This window comes from Genypterus blacodes, unplaced genomic scaffold (genome assembly GCF_046128005.1).
Source record: "Genypterus blacodes isolate CSIRO-AG114 ecotype Tasmania unplaced genomic scaffold, CSIRO-AGI_Gbla_v1 ptg000039l_1, whole genome shotgun sequence".
Lineage (NCBI taxonomy): Eukaryota > Metazoa > Chordata > Actinopteri > Ophidiiformes > Ophidiidae > Genypterus > Genypterus blacodes.
In genome coordinates this window covers 6,523,807-6,543,832 of record NW_027466852.1, presented here as the reverse complement: position 1 = coordinate 6,543,832, position 20,026 = coordinate 6,523,807, and the positions used below count along the sequence as shown (strand labels likewise).

Here is a 20,026-nt window from a genome sequence, read left to right as displayed (position 1 = left end):
TGGGATGGGCTCTCAGCTGGGTTTTGCTCATAGTGACTGTTGCTGAGGCTTCACATGCACCGAGAGAAAAACAAACAGGAAAACAAATCCAATGGCCATGTGAGACAACACCAGGGAAAAATCTATTTAAAATGGAGGAAGAAATGAAATAGGATAAGATGAAATACATTTACAATATGATGACACATCTGGTTTTCTTAAGGCATGGTGTAATATTTATGCTATGAATCCTTCCTGATGCTGTTCAAGTCATTTCCCCATCTCACCTTGGACAGGGAAAATGGAAACATGGTCTTACACCCACGAGTAGATTTTTCAGGTGCCTCGTCTCTAGACTCCCCTCACTACATCAGCTCATCGACCACAGGAAATCATTTTGACCACACCTCTGTGGACTTCACTTCTCCTACAGGAGAAAGACTCAAGTGTTCTTTCTATATGTCCCTGTATTGTGAATTGTTAATTTGTATTTTTGTTATTTGTCTGCTTCTCCATCTGTGGCTCCTATTGCACTTGAAGGAGAAGGAATCTGTTTACACTTGTACCATTTTTGTTATGTTATGTTATGTTTACGGTTTTCTCGGTTAATTGTTGTCTTGTGGGCCTGCAATGCTCTGCCATAGAGTGTGTGTGATACTGGGCTTCACTGATGTGTTTTTTGTTGAAATTACAACCATACTTTACACTAATTAACAGTTGACTAACATACAAAATGCAGCTTTTTATCAGATACAGTTAAGTCAATAAATTCAAATGAGACCTTTAAATAAAATGTTTTTTATAACAAAATATTGTTTGCATGATAAGATTAATTGTTTTGAAATAAGACAGTAAAAAAGCCTCCTACGATGAGATGGCACTGAGAATACGGCTCAAACTCTCGCGGGGTTGCAAACATTTCCGTTGTCTCGCAGGAAAGCTTGTGCAGCAGCTGTACAAACGTCTTAGCTCCAGTTTGGGAGAAAGTGAAAGAGAAGGGGGGGGGGGGGTAAACTGGTGGCCATAGAGAGGCCTAAGGGTCAGAGCAGAGGGTGGTCATCCGGCCCAGTCACTTAGCCAAGGCCCAGCGTGCCCCGAACAGCCGTCGCTCATTAACCCGCTGACAGGAGCTCCGGACGCTGGAGGAGCCTCGCCCCACACAGAAAGGTCAAAAGGTCAATCAGCCCTCGCCTCGGCCACCCCATCAAGATGGACACGCAAGCAGTGACTTATCCCCCAATCAAAGGGTCAGTGGTGTATTGTCAGTCACACTAACACACACGATACACACATCAAAACAAATTGATTTATCAAAGCTTTTCAAGCTTTTTTTTCTTCAAACTAATCTACTTTTCAGGCCCTCAGATCGTCCACCATCTAATCAGTCTGACTGAAGAGTATGAAGATGTCATATTTAGCAGCAGATGTGTGATATTTGAAGGATTGTTTTTTTCAAAGTAACTAAGAATTACGCTGAGATATGACTACATTCTTTTAACTTATAAACATACAGTATATCAAAGTTAGTCCAAACAAGGAGCATGAATGACGGCTATTGTGTGAAAATGTTCTCTTTTACTTATTTTTTAAAAGTTTTTTTTTTTAGCAGAGACAATAAAAATGAAGAATAGAATAGAGTAGACATTTGAAAAAGTAGCTACTTGGTTTTGCAAATACCCAAAGTCATGCTACTACAATCTTAAATAAGAAGGTTTATTTTGGTTGAATTTAATTAAGTTAAATTTAAATTAAAGAGTAAATTATTTTTTTAATACATTTGATTAAATTCTAATTGCTTCTCTGGAGCCGTGTGCATGATGATTAAATTGCCACTCAGTCATGCATGTCTATTAATGTGCAGGTTGAAAAACTAATCAAGTAACTTGATGTTTTATTAATGAATGAATTAGACACATGAGTAATACTGTCTTAATATGTGTAATAGATATAAGAGCAAAATGTGCCATTTCCTTTTTGTCTATTTGAAGTGGCCTTTGCTGTGAGGCTGAAGAGCTTCTCTAAAACATAATGTCCACAACTGAACCAACACATTTACATACATAGCAGTGCTTTGGCACAATAGAAACACTACAGAACAAACTCTCATTACGATCTAATTCCAGCTAAGATGACCCTCCCAGCCCATGAGGGCTGTTAAGATGGCCCAGCATCAGGTTTAAATGGTCTTTAGTTTTCACTGAGTAGAATGAAGAATAGAGAGCTCTTAGATGGGTGCGGTTCACACACTTGTGAGAGCGGCCATCGTCTAAAGGGTGCTACAAATATCTTACTCGTCTGAAGTGATTAGTGTGTGTTGAGTGACCATTTCACCAAGTGGAATTCTTCCTCCATGAGCGAGATTTATCATTATCATCATTTACACATAGGTGTGGACGTAACAAGGTATCACAGAAAGAGCAGAGAAATTAGAGTTTTGGGTGTGTCGTTGCTGCAATCCATGTCACAAATCCAACGGTGCACTGTGTGTATTCAAAACTGCTGCACAACTATTCCATTATTCAATTATTCATCAGGTATAGAATAAAGATATCCTGTTGACTAATGACCACATAATTCATCCTTTTTATTATCATCCAAACTGAGCAACATGAAACAGGAAAGGGATGATTGCGAAAGAGAAGAATGCACCTTTGTATCTCTCTTTCACACACACACACACACACACACACACACACACACACACACACACACACAGTGATCTTGATCTTTCTCATCCCAAAGTCTCTCTAAACCCTGAAATGGACTGTGAGCAAGTTTACTTTGGAACACTTCATCCAATTTGGGGACTTTAATCTGTCATAAATGAAGTTGCTGCGGCGCCTCAATCCTCAATCAAAAAGTTAACCACAGTTGACTACAATACTTCACATTACAACCACTACGCAATAGCATTTATAATAAATGTGAATTCAAAATTTAATTAAAAAAAAAAGATAGTTTGACCCTGTACAAGAAATCAATAAAGGAAACTTACATGATATCCTGGTTTCCCCCAAACTCTCCAACATTACAGATACATGACTTCTACTAACAGAAACACATTAAAGCAACCACAGTCTAACACTTATGGGCCATTTCTCAAACACTATGTCAACTTTGGATACTGAAGAACATTTTACTGCATTACATGTTCATATATTCATACGTCAGAATGCAAAATCTTTCCATACTGTATGGATTGGAATATTACTGTGGTGTTAATGTTTCAACATAAGTAAAGGATTTGCATGTTTCCCCAACAACAGGAAATTGTGCGGCACAACCTGCCCACAGGTTTGAGTTGTTCAATATTTTGGACTTTACTGGCACATCACAGATGAAGTCCAGATCAGCATACGGTGCTCTGCTCAGTCTTTGTACCACTGAAATGGTTAGAGCACTTTCACATTCTACAATCCATTGAGCAACTGTTGGAGAGTGATGTAAAGAGTCCTGTCACTCAGAGTATCAGTGCCAAACGGCAATGGATAATGAGCTTAAGGAGTTCACAGTCATTTGACTCCCCCCTCAGACCTCAGACTTCCTCCTCTTCCCCACTCCTCTTCTTCTCGCGCCCTCCTTCCAACTCGGATTGCCTCTCTCACACCCCACCCTATTTCTCATGAACTCCTTTCATTCTGCCTCTCTCCCTCTGCCCCCAGTGTCTCACCCACCACCCCCCTCCTGCTCTGTCCATCCCTTCGTCCCCCACTGACTGTGTGTCTCCAGGTCTTCCTGATTGGTCATGGGGCTTTTTCAGGCCTCCTCTCGTCTAATGCAGCTTGTGCGTTTGTGTGTGTGTGTGTGTGTGTGTGTGTGTGTGTGTGTGTGTGTGTGTGTGTGTGTGTGTGTGTGTGTGTGTGTGTGTGTGTGCGCGCGCGCGTGTTTCTCTGTCTGTCCACCTTGCCTGTTCTACCATGACTGCTGAGTGCAGATGAGAAACATCAGCTGCCAGGCGCTCATATACGTGCATGTGCCTTTGAGTCATTTTGGCTCCACTCTGACTCCTTAATGTAACAGAAAACCAGTGCCAACAATGGCACTAAAGAGCAAAGAATAAACACTCAAATAATCTCCTTTCCCCTGAGCCACAAAGACCGGTGGTGCTCTGCCCACTCAGGAGTGCCCAGTGTGCATCCAGCCTGTTGGATTTGAGGCAAGAGGATTGAATTAGCATTTTGACTTTAAACAGGAGACTCTTAGACAAGCGCTTTGGAAGCATAAACAGTAGACGTGACTTATTGTGGCAGAGCTGGATGGATGGATGGATGATGGATGAATAGATAGATAGATAGATAGATAGATAGATAGATAGATAGATAGATAGATAGATAGATAGATAGATAGATAGATAGATAGATAGATAGATAGATAGATAGATAGATAGATAGAAAGATACTTTTTAAAAAATATATATATATTAGATGGTCGTACTTATTTTAAAATATATATATTATATATTTATTTCTGAGGACAGTGTCAGACTGATTTAAATGCTGGCGTCAAAAGCAACGAGCGGTCCCATGCTGGTGGGGTTTGACCCTAATATCTGTGGTTTTAACCCTGTCTGACATCAGTAATCTCTATTATCCTGGGAACTCCACTGATCTAAGATGAACAACAGGGGGTGATAGAAACATTAAAATGAGATAATATCAGTGACTGTATTTGTGTGTGTATGAGTGTGTGTGTTCTAACTGTCTGACACCTGCAGCTCTGAGCCATGGCTCTTCATACTCAAAATGCTAATCCGAGTCCTCAGTCCTCAGCCCCTCAGGACCCCTCCCTCAACCTCCTTAACACTTTGCAAAGTCTAGATTTAGGAAAAAAACAGCACCGCAATTAGGTTTTTCAACAGCACCAAACAAGGAACTATAACATTCTGGAAAATAGTATCAAGGTTATCTGCACCATTATCACAGCCTTCATAAACACATAAATGTTGGTTAATCTGGTTAACTTTATGTAATGATAAAGACATTTGGCAGTGCCTGGTCCTATCCTCACAAATGATAGCGTTATCTCCTTATCAAGAGCAAAACAAGGTCAAGCTAAGCGCAACAATTTGAAATTTAAAAGTAAAGACAGTGAATCGAAGTGCACGTTGACTGAAGTATACTGGGAAACTGCCATAAAGATTATTTCTACTTGCATTAGAAGCAGGTGCAAGCCGCTGTGTCAAGCACCTGCCTCCCTGAAGTGTGTCCCAATCACAAACAAGCTCAGAGGCTGCAGTGCTTCTGTGCCTGACCTTTGACCGCCACATTGGGGGTTAGTCCCTGTGGGAAACAAGTAAAGTGCTGCATTATTGGGTTTGTTTTGTGTGGAGTGTGGGATAAATAAGGAAAAGCACCTGTTTTACTATGTCCTACATCCTCTCGGGACGTTCAAGTGGTACTTAAATGTAACCAAGCGCTCTACTGCCACCTACTGACTATTTCGGGAATAACCACACACACCAGAATGGGAATGGAAAAGTAGAGCCTAGTAAACACCTGCTGCAGTTCATCCCACAGTTGTCATCAGTGATAAACAGCAGAGCAGATCAAAGAGCGTGATGAAGAAAGGTCACAGTGGCCTGCTCAGGTGGAAAGCTGCCACACGGAGAAGAGGCAAAACACAAGGAGAGCTTGGAAAATAATTTATCACAGTTCAATGAAACGATTAAATATAATATGATAAATGATGTGATAGCCACAGCAACATTCTGTGAGCTAATTTGCTGCTTTCCAGTAGTATTTACCCTTCTAGCATTATAACTAATATTAGCATTAATAACAGTATTAGTGTCAATGAAATCAAAATCCTGTGAAAAATTTGTTTTACATTATAAGATCATGTTAGGAATTCTAAGACTGTTATAAGCTGTTTTAGAATTCCTTGGTAGAGTATAGGAGCGCCACCCCGTGGTGGTGACGTGATATAGTCCTGAGAGGGAGACAGCTGCAGGCTGAGCTGCAGAGATACTGCAGAATGAAGCTTCACATTAGTTTAGTATAGATTAGTTGTTACTTATCATTAACTTCATTTCAGAAGTATGTTTAAGATTTTTGAGGCAAATTTAAAACATAAAATCCGACAGTAGTTTCATTTTATAGTTATTTCACAAATGATGTCTAATCATCCACATGCAGACTTGTACAGGCGCTTAAATCTAAATGTGCAGCAAACTGCGAATGAAAAACAAACTATAACCTGGACCTTGTGTGTGTGTGTGTGTGTGTGTGTGTGAGAGAGAGAGAGAGAGAGAGAGAGAGAATCTTCTTTATTAGGCCTATGCTCTGAATTTAATGATAAATACTCCTAAATGCACCACACAACCAAATGGATCCTCTTTTTAAACAGACTCCTCATCTACCCTTTCCTTGTTATTGTTATTTACTTGTAAACTAAATGGGCCCTTTATTCACCTGTAAATTGGTCTTGGACTGCAGATAACTAAAGTATATTAAAATACTATCCCCTGCTGGATTTTTACCATAACTGGGATTGGATTCTATTTCAAAGGGGTCTTTATATTGTATGAATAATCCAGTTACTCAATGTCCTTTAAACGTCCCCGGTTTGGCTGACGCTTTACTTCAAGAACATGGCGTGCGTCTTGACCTCCAACCTCGGATATTTATTCAGCCTCGGTTTTCTGTTCGACTAACTCCAAATCCATCATCCAAACGTCTCGCGATAAATGACCCCGGTATATTAGGGCGCGCGGGGGGCTGCCTCGGTCACTCGGAGCGGCGTTGGGTTACCTTGAGGACCTTGGTGTTTTTTGGAGCAGTCGAGGGTCTCCCATCAAACAGCAGCCATGTCTGACGCGGTGGTTAGCTTCATGAAGGATTTTCTGGCAGGTGGTATCGCCGCTGCCATCTCCAAAACAGCTGTCGCTCCCATTGAGAGAGTCAAGTTGTTACTGCAGGTAAAATAAACAATTGTTGTTTACGGCGTGGTGGCACGTGCGCCGGTTTGTGCGTAAAGTGTGCGTAAATGTTGGTTAAATCATCAACCAAACAGTAAGATAATAGTCTAATAGCGTTATTATAGTCTTATAGTGTAAGAACCGTATAGAAACAGCTGCAAGGCGAGTTCGTTGATCTGGTGGGATTGCATGAGGCGCGTCAGCAGTCTGTCGTCAGTTTGGAGATGGTTTTACGCACGGAGCTTATCGCTGTCGGCGCTGTTGTGGCGATCATGATGTCTCCTTCTGAGTTTTTAGCAAATGCATTTTTTTAATGAAATGCTCACAATGGGCTGTGAATATTCATATTACTGCAGTTGAAGGCCACAGTAATATCAAATGTCGGTAAATTGCTAAATTTAACTTGGAACAATGTAACCCAATACGCACTGACGATTCTCAAGTAAAGCGTGTGCATGTGGCCTAAGGCCTACAACCACGCACTGTCTGGCCAAAGACTACAACCACTGACTGAGATCATGTAAAAATGAATGTTATTAAAATAATTTTGAGATTTTTATCAGTTATTTTTAACTGTTCTTCAGAGTTCCATCCATCCTTAATGTTGTGTAATGTGTGTGTGTTCTGATCATTGGGCGTCTTTGCTCACAGGTCCAACATGCCAGTAAACAGATCACCGTTGACATGCAGTACAAGGGGATCATGGACTGCGTGACTAGGATCCCAAAGGAACAGGGCTTCATCTCATTCTGGAGAGGCAACCTGGCTAATGTGATCCGTTACTTCCCCACCCAAGCCCTCAACTTCGCCTTCAAAGACAAGTACAAGAAGATCTTCCTCGGTGGAGTGGATCAGAAAACACAGTTCTGGCGTTATTTCGCTGGCAATCTGGCATCTGGTGGCGCTGCTGGTGCCACTTCCCTCTGCTTTGTCTATCCCCTGGACTTCGCCAGGACAAGACTGGCTGCCGACATTGGCAAGGGCACAGCCGAGAGAGAATTCTCTGGTCTTGGAAACTGCCTCACCAAGATCTTCAAAACCGACGGCATCAAGGGTCTTTACCTCGGATTCAACGTGTCTGTGCAGGGCATTATTATCTACAGAGCCGCCTACTTTGGGTGCTTCGACACAGCCAAAGGTGCACACATCTGCTTTTCTTGACCGTGACTGTGTTTCCTTTATTTACACAGACTTGAATTGTTTTTACTAACCTTCTTCCCTCATGCAGGTATGCTGCCAGACCCCAAGAACACACACATTGTTGTCACCTGGATGATCGCCCAGACCGTCACTGCTGCAGCTGGAATTATCTCATACCCCTTCGACACCGTCAGACGTCGGATGATGATGCAGTCTGGACGCAAAGGAGGTGAGTCACACATGTCAATCATCTCTTAATTTAGGCGATTTGCCGATTGTGAAATTGGGATTGGGTTTGTCACATTTACCTATACCACTAACCACATGTCAATTTCCATAGCGGACATCATGTACACGGGCACAATTGATTGCTGGAGGAAGATTCTTAAGGATGAGGGATCAAAGGCCTTCTTCAAGGGTGCCTGGTCCAACGTGATCAGAGGCATGGGTGGTGCCTTTGTGTTGGTGCTGTACGACGAGATCAAGAAGTACACATAAACTTTATAATCGCAGTCCCCAAGTAAAACCTTTCACGTTGCTTAAGTCTTAATTCTTGTAATGGAGTGATACCAGCTTGTGGTGAATGATAAGGTGTGCGTGTACTCCTGCTAAGATGGCCGGTTAAAAGTACATGGGTGTGTTTGACCCTGTTTAATATGCCTCCTCAGAAATCTGTATATATCTCATCTAGAATGTGCCAAAAGCACAACCCGTCTGCCAGTATGACAAGTGGAGTTGACGGTTCAGTCAAAGTGTTACACTGATGTAAGTCTGTCACCATCTCTCAGTATGCTCCTCCTGTTAACAGTCTGTAAACAGCTGCTGAGGCCCATGTGTTGCTCTGTTGTGATCGTTCTGATTCATGTATGCCACCTCATACATTCTTCTAATAAGAATAAAGATTTTTAATTTTTCTGTTTAAGATCTGTTGTCATGGCAGCCCATTGCATAAGACTGCCGTTGAAATATCAAACACTTAAACTATAGAGTACATTTGTACATGCATAGCTGCAAATCTGCAAGGATACTTGTCTCAAAGGAATGATCCACAGTAATCCAGAGGCTCATCTGTGACGCTACTGCATCCATCCGCAACAAACATCTGCAAACATCTGCAGTGTGAACGAGACCCATGTGTCACCAAAACAGTTTTGTTAAACCACACAACTTATTCATATTGGATTTTCGGAGAGCATAGACAAGTAACATAAACAAGTTCTTAAGATAAAGGATTTTCTGGAAAACATCTTTATTATTCTGTTACTTTTATGAATACAAAATGGAAATATATACTGTACAATTTGCAGAATCGACATATTTACAGGCAAACTATAAGCTCACAATTTCACTGAATTCCTGTTGTGTTACTGTGATGCTGATGAATTGTAGACAGGATTTCCTACGCAGCAAGCACTACAGTTTTATGAAGCCAATAGATCAATTACAGGACCATAGAATCAATAAATACAACTTGTAAAATCTAACAATTTAAATATTGAATCCAAATAATGAACACATCACATTCTAACAGGTGACCAATTCAATGAAATTTAAATGGAAAACATCTCTGGATGAACCGACTCTGGATGAATGTTTCTGTGTAGATGAGATGTTTGGAAGCAGCAGCATTCTCAGTTCCAGGCGGGTCGGGCTGCACCAGGCTTCTTTGGCCTGGCTCCTGGTGCCATCATGGAGGTGGGCTCACTGGTGGGACTGTGGTGGGCAGGAGAGTTCAGCCTGCTCTCCTTACCTGCTGCTCATGGAATCAATCAAATCAAACACCCCATACAGTATTTGATATGTGTTATACAGATTCAGACAGTCTGTCACTTCACTAATGTACAAGGTAAACAAATGGTTAAAATATTTTATTTCTAGAAATGCTTTGAAATTTTCATACATACATACAGACACAAATTCAGCATTGTACTGAATCTGACTACTTCCCCCAGTATTACATTCATCCATGTGATATAGATCTGTTTTTCTATACTCATTAGTACAAGTGATATTCTGTGCAAATGAATATTGATTAGTTAAAGAATAATCTCCCACCTGAGTGTGCCTTACTTGGGGTCCTCTCTCTCATGGTCAGGGGCTTGTAGGTGGGATGGGTCGGGGTTCCCCAGTATCTCTGCTGGTGGAAATCTGCCATCTGCTCTGTGCGCTTCAAGCCCCTCGTCGGCTTGACGGACTCCAACCTCCTCAGTAAAGCCTGGAAGAACCAATGGATGTTTCCATTCGGTGAATAATGATTTGAACGATGCATGTTTAATGTCCTGAAATCTCATGGGTGGCACAAACTCATCAGGTATTTTTTTCAGGATGCCTGTTGCTTAGACATGGAATCTGTTTATTATGAATTAAGTTTGAATTCTGCCAGCATCTGCGCCCATTAGCAGTTTTAGTAGATCAAGTTCATTCTGGCTGTTACACATTTGTAACTCAGGTGCAGCTTCTATGAAAGTTGTGTGCATGTTCAATCAATTTCCTCAGCACTGATAAATTAATAAACTATACTTATTTTGTAAATCCAAATAACTTAGCAAACAGTATCAAAGCAGCACAGGGAACTCAGAGGCAGGAAAGTGTGTGCAAGTGGCTAAATGTCACACACACACACACACACTCAAACACACACCCACCCACGTGCCTGCTGTCCAGAAAAGCCTCGGTAAGCAGAAACTCCCTAAAAAAAAGCTTCTTCTTAAAGTTCACAGGTCGTTCACCAATCATGAAAAGGCTCCAACATCTGGCCCCTGACTGGAAACGAGCAGTGGCCTGCAGCACATCTCTACAAACAAAGTCCCTTTAATTTGCATCTCCACACTCATCTGTGACTTGATCAGCAGCAGATTTAGTTTATTATGTGTTTGATTCAACCACCAAGTCTTGCTTTAGCTCAGTACCAACAGGGCGTTTCTCCTGTGCAACATGTGGGCTGGAGACGCTGATCACATGACATATTCTATTACTTCACTCTAAGAATAGAGGGGAGAAGCACACCAGAGGAAGAAGACGGGGAGACTCGACGGAGGACAGTCTGAGGGTGACAGTCTGAGGGGGACAGACTGAGGGGGACAGACAGAGGGGGACAGACTGAGGGGGACAGACTGAGGGGGACAGTCTGAGGGGGACAGTCTGAGGGGGACAGTTTGAGGGGAACAGTCTGAGGGGGACAGTCTGAGGGGAACAGTCTGAGGGGAACAGTCTGAGGGGGACAGTCTGAGGGGGACAGTCTGAGGGGGACAGTCTGAGGGGAACAGTCTGAGGGGAACAGTCTGAGGGGAACAGTCTGAGGGGAACAGTCTGAGGAACACATTTCCTGATAACAGAAGTATATGGTCATGTGATCAACTATGGCCAACCCAGTTATCATTTCCTAATTGGTATCTAAACACTGCTGCTTATGTGACCCTGTGTCTCTCCCACTAAGTGGTCAAGTGGTGTTAATGTATGGGGGAGGACTGCAGCGTGAAGGTGCAGAGCTCTTATAATGTCAGTATGTGGCCCTGCTAGCTGCCACCTGCTGCCATCTGTCTGAGCCCATCTGTGTGTGCTGTCACAAGTGCCTGTGCCATTAGTATCCTCAGACATAGATACACACTCCAGGAGGTGAAATCCATCAAATAAAACGTATCTATATTGTCTAATATCACACACACACTGTCTAAAAGGGCTTTATAGGCCCACAACAACAGATGAATTCAAACGTTACGTAAACAAAGGTTATTAGCTGTGTACAAATACTCCAGTATCCAGACATGCTCACCATGTTGTCCCGGTCGATGCGTTGCTGCTCCCGCTGCCTGTTGATCGCACTGTGTGCCAGGCGGACGACAGGCGACTTATTTGGTGTACGGGACTTCAATCCGATTGCACTCCCCGAACTGGACCTTGAAGAATGCCGAGACATCGCCCAAAGAAGACGCTGATTCTCACGATCGATGCGCCTGACCTCCGCATTGTTGAATGAGTAGTTCTTCCTGTTCCTGCCTCCAGGAGAGCAGGGAATTAATCTGCCGCCAAGCTGACTCTCTGAGCTGAAAGAGACTGGGGTGAGAAGGATAATAGTGGGAAAGATCAGGAAAGTGTTTATTCATGAGAATGAATGTGTTACATGTGGGGTTTTAAATCATTCTTTGACTTTAGGGTAGGAATGGCCCAGCTGACTCACACTCATCCTCATCTCTGTAGGAATCTCGGGTTGTTTGGCTCCGGCCACTGGAGGGCGCACTTTCCTGCCGCCGCTCATCAGCGTTCCCATCCTCATCGTCTCTATCGTTCAGGTCCAAGGACTGAAGAAGGCTCCTGTCAGGACTGGAGAGGGGGGTCACGTCCGTCGCCGTGTCCTCAGAGTCCTCTGCACGGGCGGGGGGCAGATCTTGAGACCCTGCTGAGCTCCGTCTGGGTTTTTTTGTGGGCTCCGCACTGCTGTTATGGTCGCCACACCTGGAGCCTGCTGAGTCTGTGCCGTCGCTCTCACTCGATGAGCAAGATGGACGCTGGTGACGACGACTTCTTCTCACTCTCCTAGGAGAGCTCATGTTCCTCCCTTTCAAGCTGGACTGTCTCTGAGACGATGGCAACTCGTCTTCTTCCTCAGTCTCGTTTTGACTCTGGTGGTATCCATCTTCATCATCCACCTCTTTAGGGCCTGCCAACAGAGCCGTAAGTGTTCCACTGGGCATTTTAGAGTGCAAACTAAAACCTTCGTCAACGCTGTTAACATTATTGATTACTTTATCTGATTTACAGGAGCCGGATGAGATGCTGGATGCCTCACTCCTCTCTTCTTCCTCTGCCTCACTCTGGCCATTCCCTCTTCCTGCTCTTCTGCTTTGGTTTCTTTCTTTTGCCCCATTGGGTCTTGGGGACAAAGCTCCCTGTTGTCCCTGGGCTGCTGGTAAACTCTTCTTTTCATCCTTGCATCCTTTTCTCTGCCTTTTCTCTCCCTCTCCGCTGGCTCTGCCCCCACCGTCATCGCTGTCAAAGAAGGAGTGATCCACCTCTCCCTCTAGATCACTGGGGTGAAACATGTCTGTCACTCTTCACCACACACGGGGGAAAAAAACCTGTAAATGTACAGTCAATGCGTTAAAAACGATGCAATAGAATAAAGTATGTTTGTAGTTACGTAGCGTTACTACATCTTAATACTAAAGCTTGAAGCTGCTGTATTTGCCGTTTAGCCAACATTAGCTCTATGGCGACGTGAACTCACCTGGGACTGTGCAAACACAAACAGCGCGTCACGTCACATACGCAGTTTCATAACGCTGGAGTCGTTTCATGGTGAGGTGTTTCCTAAAGAGGACACTTTAAATAAGCCGTAATAGAGAGGACACAAAGACTAAGCGGGTAGCAGCATTTAACAAACGTGCCTGTTAGCTAAAGCTACACGCTGAAGGAGTGACATGGAGCTGCGTAACTAGGCAACGTCACTTCCTGGTAACGCTCGTGACATTATGGGTTCCGTGTGCAGCGCGTGCGCTCTACTTTTTCCGTTAAATTTCATCAGTTTCTGTTGTTTATATCGTCACTAAGTCACTCATATCGATTTTATCCAAAATTGTATATACGCAAATATATGTTTTGTACCATCTCAACAAATAAATACATTTATATTTTCAGGTAAGAAAAAGCATTCTGTATCACTACAGAAAAAGCGATATTTTATATCCACAAATGCATATCTTATAAAACTACGACCCCAATTTGTTGCCATTTAAAAAAAATTAACATCTTTTGAATGCTTTAAACCTTTTACATTACATATTTCCTATTACAAAGCGTACATATTATTGTCTCATTGGACAAAATTAACCAATTTTTCGTGTATGATTTGAAATTGCTGTATTTATTCATTTTAACTTTTTCACTTATCAATCTTTGTAGATTTTATTTAAAAGGATCTATCTCAGGAAATAAATAAATAAAATATTTTATAAATAATAAAGTGTTAAATAAAATAACCTGATCCTTATTCAATGCCAGTTGAAAAATGAAAATGATTCTACAGATTAGCAAAACCTCCGTTTATTCAAGCTACATGGTATTCTCAGTTGCCAGTTAAAAAACTGATCAGACTGGGTTTCAAATGGAGATTGATTCTTTGCAGTAACAGGGAAAATCTTTAATATATGTCTATGGTGCACAAACCAAAACTATAAGGTTTCAAATCAATGAAATTGAACCTCGATTTAGTTGAGGTTTATAATTAACTATGGTTGGTGCAATCCATCTAACACTTCAGAAGTGTTTTAAGAAAATGACATCAACCTTTTGAAATACATAAAAATATATTCTAAGTATAGGTCATAGGTAACATGTTGACTGGCTGTTGAATGAGAAAACACATAGCTACACGTCAGCATCAGCATGTAGTATTTCAGCTTCCCTTCTTAACTCTAAAAAGAAAACAAAAGTGAAAATCATACTTAAGTGATTCACTGTAGAGATCAAATCTTGATACAGAATGGAAGGAATAAAAGCAAACATACTAAGGGAAAATAAGAGGGGACATCTTTTGGTTTTCCATTGTAAATCCATTCTAACAAGTAACTGCTCCCCTTAGTGCATCTCCACTAACAAGAAAGGGGATTATCTGGAGGCGCGTCCCCTGAAATTCCAATTTGTCATGGGTTTTCTTTTAGTCACATAGTTAAACCTGGAACTGACACACACTAATGAAACACTGATGTCCATGGACAATGGCACTTGGGGGAATACATCGCATAAACCTGTGTCTGGTCATCGTCATGGAATTTACATGCCCAAGCAAGATGAGCAGTGATGGGGATTGAATGGGCACATTTCTATGGCAGCCTCACACATACACAATCACCCCATGGATACTGAGGAACAAAGGGGAGCAATAAAAGGTATCTGAAATATCAGCTGTAGATATGAGCTTCAATATTTAGTAAAATTCACATTGATTGAAAACTCAATTACAGGGACAAATTGTTGTCCAATAATGGCTCATGTCAGAGGGATCAGTGAGACCAGAGCACACTCAGAAGCAACGTCTTCTGCTAAAGTATTTCTGAGAGTAGTTCCAGGGATCCTAAGGATCTCTCAAGGGCAAAATATGGATTCATTTCATTTAACGTTAGTCAGTAAAATATATATATTTATATTGTAGAATTCGAAGGAGTCTTCTGACATTTGTGTATTGGAAACTTGGACGCAATGAGTCCAACAGTGGTTCTATACCAACCTGGTAAGGTGGTTCATCAGTCAGTCTTGCAGTGTTTGATTTTCAACTCTTGAATTAGTTTAGTTTGTGTGTTTGTATGAACTGCTCCAACTCCACCAAACCAGGTGTGCTATTGAGTATGTGCTATTGTCTCCTATTGGCATGAAGTGGAAATGCCCAAAAACAAATAATTTCACCAACAGCAAAAACATCTATATTGGCTCCAACCATACAGAAAGTGTCTAAAAGTGTTTCGTTTTTTATGTCAGCAAAAGCTCATCTGGCACAGCAAGTGGATGGATGTTGGAGATTGGGTCTTGGCCTGTGTGTCATGCTTGATGCAAAGCTGCATGAAATTTGCAAGGATAGTTGTCACAAAGGAATGATTTACTGTCAACTGCACTATTGACAAGACCCTCATGTCACCAAAGTTGTTATAGTTTTGTTAGGAAACACCACAACTGATTCATAATGGCACTTCAGATTGATAAAGAAAATAATATAACAGCTTACCATTACCTAATTCAAGTTGTAAAATATGTCTGTAGAGTAACCAGATTTATTTGTAATAATAATGTCAACACAAAAGTTCTTTGTAAGCTGCAGTATTTTTTTAAAACAATTTTTTATTTTTTGTTACTTTTACAAATCAAAAATGCAAGTACTGTATAAATTGTACAATTTGCAGAATTGACATATTTACAGGCTAACTATTAACTGCGACAAACATTAAGTGAATTTGTATTAAGTGTGTTGCCGTAATAGTGAATTATAGACAACATTTCCTACAAATACAGCAAGTGTAACAGTATAAAGAAGCCAGTCAATCAATACCTTGGAGTTATTATTGATCCAGATGGAAATATAAAATATAATTGAAATCCAACATATTTAATCCGAATAATAATAGCAAAACATTCCGATATAGTTGATTAACTCTTGCTTGTTGATTAATTCTTAAAATGTCAAAAATCTGTGAACAGACTTGGCGGAATGTTTCTGTTTAGATTAGATGTTTGGTAGCAGCACCGTTCTCAGTTCCAACCTGTTTGGGGTGCACCAGGTTCCTTGGGTCTGGCTCCAGGGCCTCTCAGGGACGTGGCCTCACTGGTGCAAGCACTGGTGGCACTGCGACGGGAAGGAGTGAGCAGCCTGCTGTCTCTATCTGCTGCTTATGGACATGACAAAAAAAACATCTCCCATTTAGTGATGTTTTCTAATAAAATATCATATTAAATTCAACAACCAAATACACATTTAAAAAAATGTTGTACATTTTGCATTGCAGAGAAGACACATTGGATATTTCAACAGCTGCAATGAATAGATTAACCCTGTCCGTTGGTGAATTTAAAAAAAGAAATCGATATTTGTGGTCAGCAGTGGAATATCACTAATGTACAACCTGATTAAATGGTTAAAATCAGTTTTCATACATGCATAGAGACACAAATTCCACGCCGTACTGAATCTGACTACGTCCCCCAGTATAACATTCGTCCATGTGATATACATCTGTTTTTTTTCTGTATGTATACTATGAGCGTGAGTGATATTCTGTGGAAAATAGTATTGATTCATTGGAGAAAAATCTCCCGAGTGTGCCTTACTGGGGGTCCGCTCTCTCATGGAAATGGGCCTGACGATTGGGTGGGTCAGAATTCCCCTATATCTCTGCTGGTAGTAATCTGCCAGCAAATCTGTGCGCTTCATGCCCCTCGATGGCTTAGCAGACACCAGCCTCTTCAGTGAAGCCTGTAAGAACCGATGAATGTTCAACTTAATAACAATTTGAATTGTGCATGCATTTTTCCTGACAAGTAATGGGCGACATAAACTCATAAGAAATAAGGTTGAATTCTGCCACAACTCTGCAGCAAGACCCATTAAAGATTAAGTTATGAAGTAAAGGAGAAAGGGTTATATTGGTAGATTCATTCTGGCTGTTACACAGTTGAAATTCAGGTGCAGCATCTATGAAAGTTGTGTGCTTGTTCAATCAATTTCCTCAGCAGATTACTTTTGACAATGTTATAATATAAACATCTGTCTGACTCACAGATCAATAAATAAAAACTATACTCATTTGATAAATCCAAAATCAAGTGTAGGCAAGTGGCTGAATGTCACACCCACACCCACATGCCTGCTGTCCAGAAAAGCCTCAGTAAGCATAAACTCCATAAAAAACCTTCCTCCTAAAGTTCACAGGTCCTTCACCAATCATTTGTGTTTAATTCTACCAACAGTACCAACGGGGTGTCTCTCCTGTGCAACATGTGGTGTGGAGTCACTGATCACATGGCATATTCAATTACTTCACTCTAAGAATAGAGGGGAGAAGGACACCAGAAGAAGAAGACGGGGAGACTCGACGGAAGACAGATGGAGGGGGACAGACTGGGGAGGACAGTCTGAGGGGGACAGCCTGAGGAACACATTTCCTGATAACGGAAGTATATGGTCATGTGATCAACTATGGCCTACCCAGTTACCATTTCCTAATTGGTATCTAAACACTGCTGCTTATGTGACCCTGTGTCTCTCCCACTAAGTGGTCAAGTGGTGTTAATGTATGGGGGAGGACTGCAGCGTGAAGGTGCAGAGCTCTTATAATGTCAGTATGTGGCCCTGCTAGCTGCCACCTGCTTCCATCTGTCTGAGCCCATCTGTGTGTGCTGTCACAAGTGCCTGTGCCATTAGTATCCTCAGACATAGATACACTCGAGTAGGGAAAACAGTTGTAGAAATAATGAATGTGCGTTCACACACCCACCCATACACACGTACACAGTGACTCAATCTGTTTCATACAGGCTAATACTCTCAAAATATGTCCTGCACATACAGCCTATGATAAGATATGTATATATACAAAACAATAAAGTATCCAGACAAACTTACCAAGTTCTCCCTCACGATGCGTTGCTGATCCTGCTGCCTGTTGATCGCACTGTGTGCAACGTGACCTTTCTTATTTGCTGCAAGGGACTTTGCATACCCCCCTCTTGACCTTGAAGATTGCTGTGCCATTGCCCGAAGAAGGCGCTGATTCTCACGGTCAATGCACCAGACCCGCGCATTGTTGAATGAGTAGTTCCTCACACTCCTCCCTCCGGGATAGTAGGGAACTCCTCCAAACTGATCCGAGCTGACAGAAACTTGGATGAAAAGGATAATTGTGATAAAGGTTAGAAAACAGGTTGTTTCTAAACAAATGTACATGTTAAATGTGCTGTTTTAAATCATTCTTTGACTTCAGAGTAAGCAAAGTCTGTGTGTTGATCTTTGTATCCATTGAAGTGTCAAGCACCACAAGGTAAACTAGAGGGAAAATGACTGACTCACACTCTTTATCATCCCCGTAGGAATCTCGGGGTGTTTGGTTCCGGCCACTGGAGAGCGCACTCTCCTGCCGCCGCTCATCAGCGCTCCCATCCTCATCGTCTCTATCGTTCAGGTCCAAGGACTGGAGACGGCTCCTGTCAGGACTGGAGAGGGGGGTCACGTCTGTCGATGTGCCCTCTGAGTCCGCTGCACGGGCGGGGGGCAGATCTTGAGACACTGCTGAGCTCTGTCTGGGTTCGTTTGTGGGCTCCGCACTGCTGTTATGGTCGCTATGGTCTGAGCCGTCGCTCTCACTTGATGAGGAAGATTGACGCTGGTGACGACGACTTCTTCTCACTCTCCTAGGAGAGGACTGTCTCTGAGATGATGGCAACTCATCCTCTTCCTCACTCTCGTTTTGACTCTGATGGTATCCATCTTCATCATCCACCTCTTTAGAGCCTGCCGACACTTTGCCCCTGGGCCTGTCTTCTTCATCTCCGCTAACGTTTTCGTTGGCTTGATCTGATTCACCGGAGTCTTCTTCATCTGACTCTATCTGGCCATCACCGCCTTCATCACTGTCAAAGGATTGATCCTCCTCTCCCTCTGGTTCACTGGGGTGAGACATGTCAGTCACTCTTCACCACACGCGAGTCAAAAGCAGCGAGTTCGTGTGGAATCAATACGTTAAAACCCGATGCGATCAAGTAAAGTGTGTTAATAGTTTAATTAGCGTCACTACATTTCAATACCACCGTCATGACGTGTTCAACGTTTAGCCACATTAGCTCTATGGCAACGTGAACGCACCTGTGGCTGTGAAAATACAAACAGCGCATAACGTCACACATGGTCTTAGCCAGATTTGACGTCACCGAGATGCAGACCTTCAATATACTGATTTTAACAAACGGTCGATTGTGACCATTGTCGTCCAATAATGTCTCATATCAGTGAGATCAATGAGACCAGAGCACATCCGAAGCTTCTTCTACTGAAGCATGTGTCAGAGTAGAGACAGAGGTCCTTGGGATCTCTGAAGGGTTTCCAGAGTGTTGCTGCAAAATAATGATTCATTTTCAAATCAACTTTATTTATTCAGTAAAAGTATTCATATTGGACAATTAATAAATGTTTTGACACTGATGTATTGACAAAGTGGTAACCATGGGTAACCACGGTGGCACTGGTTCCGTCAGTTAGTCTTGCAGTGCCTGATTTTTCACTATTGAATTAAAGTTTCGTCTAAGTACACCAAACTAGGCAGGTTTAAAATTAGAAGTGTGTTATTGCCTCCTGTTGGCTGGAAGTGGAAATGCCCCGAAAATACCAACATCACCAACAGCAGAAACACTCTGGACTACTGGTCCCCATCACTAAGGTCCATGAGTGATGACTTATGGATTTAGAGTTTGATGCTAACTTAAAGTGTTACTTGTTTGTATGAGACATTAAAACAC

At 42.1% G+C, this 20,026-nt stretch overlaps 4 protein-coding genes across 4 annotated transcripts in view; 2 read left to right on the top strand and 2 right to left on the bottom strand.

Annotated features, from left to right (window-relative positions):
- The window catches only part of fabp2 (fatty acid binding protein 2, intestinal), a 154,088-nt gene that overhangs the window by 100,771 nt on the left and 33,291 nt on the right, over positions 1 to 20,026 (top strand). The gene's annotated exons all lie outside the window — the stretch shown is intronic.
- On the top strand, positions 6,724 to 8,533 carry slc25a4 (solute carrier family 25 member 4). The gene is made up of 4 exons (XM_076147994.1): positions 6,724 to 6,895; positions 7,547 to 8,033; positions 8,124 to 8,264; positions 8,376 to 8,533. The coding sequence occupies exons 1-4, from the start codon at positions 6,785 to 6,787 to the stop codon at positions 8,531 to 8,533; spliced, it is 897 nt and encodes a 298-aa protein (XP_076004109.1). The 5' UTR covers positions 6,724 to 6,784.
- Positions 9,274 to 13,480, bottom strand: cfap97 (cilia and flagella associated protein 97). Its single transcript, XM_076148223.1, has 5 exons — positions 13,260 to 13,480; positions 12,213 to 13,110; positions 11,808 to 12,088; positions 10,091 to 10,250; positions 9,274 to 9,788 (listed from the first exon to the last, which is right to left on the bottom strand). Exons 2-5 carry the CDS (start codon positions 13,072 to 13,074, stop codon positions 9,667 to 9,669), a joined length of 1,425 nt encoding a protein of 474 aa, XP_076004338.1. The 5' UTR covers positions 13,075 to 13,110; positions 13,260 to 13,480; the 3' UTR covers positions 9,274 to 9,666.
- LOC142996940 (uncharacterized) lies at positions 16,137 to 19,194 on the bottom strand. The gene is made up of 4 exons (XM_076148067.1): positions 18,585 to 19,194; positions 18,141 to 18,397; positions 16,847 to 16,991; positions 16,137 to 16,404 (listed from the first exon to the last, which is right to left on the bottom strand). The coding sequence occupies exons 1-4, from the start codon at positions 19,192 to 19,194 to the stop codon at positions 16,271 to 16,273; spliced, it is 1,146 nt and encodes a 381-aa protein (XP_076004182.1). The 3' UTR covers positions 16,137 to 16,270.